This window comes from Arachis hypogaea, chromosome 15 (assembly GCF_003086295.3).
Source record: "Arachis hypogaea cultivar Tifrunner chromosome 15, arahy.Tifrunner.gnm2.J5K5, whole genome shotgun sequence".
Taxonomy (NCBI): Eukaryota; Viridiplantae; Streptophyta; class Magnoliopsida; order Fabales; family Fabaceae; genus Arachis; species Arachis hypogaea.
Genome location: NC_092050.1, coordinates 139,548,538 through 139,550,286, shown reverse-complemented (window position 1 = coordinate 139,550,286; position 1,749 = coordinate 139,548,538). Strand labels below are relative to the sequence as shown.

The window sequence follows — 1,749 nt, the reverse complement described above, 5'->3', positions numbered from 1 at the left end:
GAAGAAAAGCTTTCGAGGCTGGAATCCAACCTCTGAAATAAGGATTTCCACAGAGATCGAGAAGACACCCCATTAGGGGAAGAAGATCCATTTATTGAGGACATCATGAGGGCTAAAGTTCCCAGAAACTTTAAAAACCCTGATATGGACCTGTATGACGGAACGACTGACTCGAAACATCACCTCAGTAACTTTAAAAGTCGGATGTACTTAGCCGATGCATCGGACGCTACTCGCTGCAAGGCCTTTTCGACGACCTTGACTGAGGCGGCCATGAAATAGTTCGATAGCCTTCTCCCCAGGTCAGTCACCAACTTTGACGACCTCTCGTTCAAGTTTCTTGCACGCTTATCGATCCAAAAGGACAAAGTCAAGCATGCACCTAACCTACTAGTAGTAAAACAGGAGGTCGGAGAACTCCTGAGAGACTACATGGAAAGGTTCAACAAAGCGTGCATGGAAATCCAGGACTTACCCACTGAAGGAGTGATAATGGGCCTAGTCAATGGACTCCGAGAAGGACCCTTCTCCCAGTCCATCTCGAAGAGACACTTGAATTCTTTAAGTGATGTGCAAGAACGAGCCGAGAAGTACATAAATATGGAGAAAAACGCCAGGTTACGAGAACCGAGTTGGCGGATGGGGCATCCCCACCAATCAAAAGAAAAAGAGAAGGAGCCCAAGAAAAAGGAAGAAGTCGGATATGAAAGGCCTAGAAGATATCACTCTTACACTCCTCTACGAGTTTCCCTTGTAGACGTGTACATGAAAATTTGTCATACTGAAAAGCTTCCTCCCGCGCGACCCATCAAGAACAAAAAGGGGGGAAGTTGTAATGAATACTGTGAGTATCACAAGTTGTATGGGCATTCTACTAATGATTATTATGACCTAAAAATGTGATAGAAAAGCTAGTCAGAGAAGGTCGGCTGGATAGATATCTCATGGAAAGATCAGACAATCATGGAAAAAGAAAAAGAGATGACGAATGTCATGGACGGAGAAGTCCTCCCCCTCAGACCCCTGAGCGACACATTCATATGATATCAGGAGGGTTTGCTGGAGGAGGGCTGACCAAATCATCTCGAAAAAGGCATATGAAGGAAGTCTACCAAGTCAGGAGTGAAGGGCCCAACCTCCCAACTATCTCATTCACCAAGGAAGATGGACAAGGCATTGTGCCTGGACAAGATGACCCAGTAGTAATCATTATGATTCTCGCAAACGCTCATCTACATAGAACTTTGGTGGACCAAGGAAGCTCGGCGGACATCCTGTTCAAACCAGCATTTGACAAGCTGGGATTGGACGAGAAGGAGTTAAGAGCCTACCCTGACACTCTCTTTGGGTTAGGGGACACTCCCATTAAACCACTGGGCTTCATTTCTCTACACACTACTTTTGGAAAGGGGGTGAAATCCAAGACCTTAAGCGTCGACTTCATCGTCGTCGATGTAGCTTCTGCCTATAACGCCTTAATAGGCAGAACAACTCTAAATCGGCTTGGAGCAGTGGTTTCTACCCCCATATTTGTATGAAGTTCCCGATACTGGAAGGGATTACCACCATCAGAGGAGATCAGAAGCTAGCAAGAAAATGTTACAATGAAAGCCTGAACCTAAGAGGAAAAGGCAAGGAAGACAATACCATTGAACTCGGAGGAGTCCAAGTCAAAGAAGAGTTTTGACCATAGCCTGGAGGAAAGACTAAAGAAGTACAGATCGGGCAAGAGGTCAGAAAGAATACAAC

The 1,749-nt window shown here is 45.5% G+C and overlaps 1 protein-coding gene across 1 annotated transcript; it reads left to right on the top strand.

The window, feature by feature from the left end:
- Nucleotides 1-1,040: 1,040 nt before the first annotated feature.
- LOC140179368 (uncharacterized) lies at nt 1,041-1,538 on the top strand. The gene has a single exon (XM_072218225.1). It carries the CDS (start codon nt 1,041-1,043, stop codon nt 1,536-1,538), a length of 498 nt encoding a protein of 165 aa, XP_072074326.1.
- Nucleotides 1,539-1,749: the final 211 nt, after the last annotated feature.

What these genes read in the sequence shown, in the direction of transcription:
- LOC140179368 (XM_072218225.1), top strand. Translation starts at nt 1,041, where the DNA reads ATGATATCAGGAGGGTTTGCTGGAGGAGGGCTGACCAAATCATCTCGA.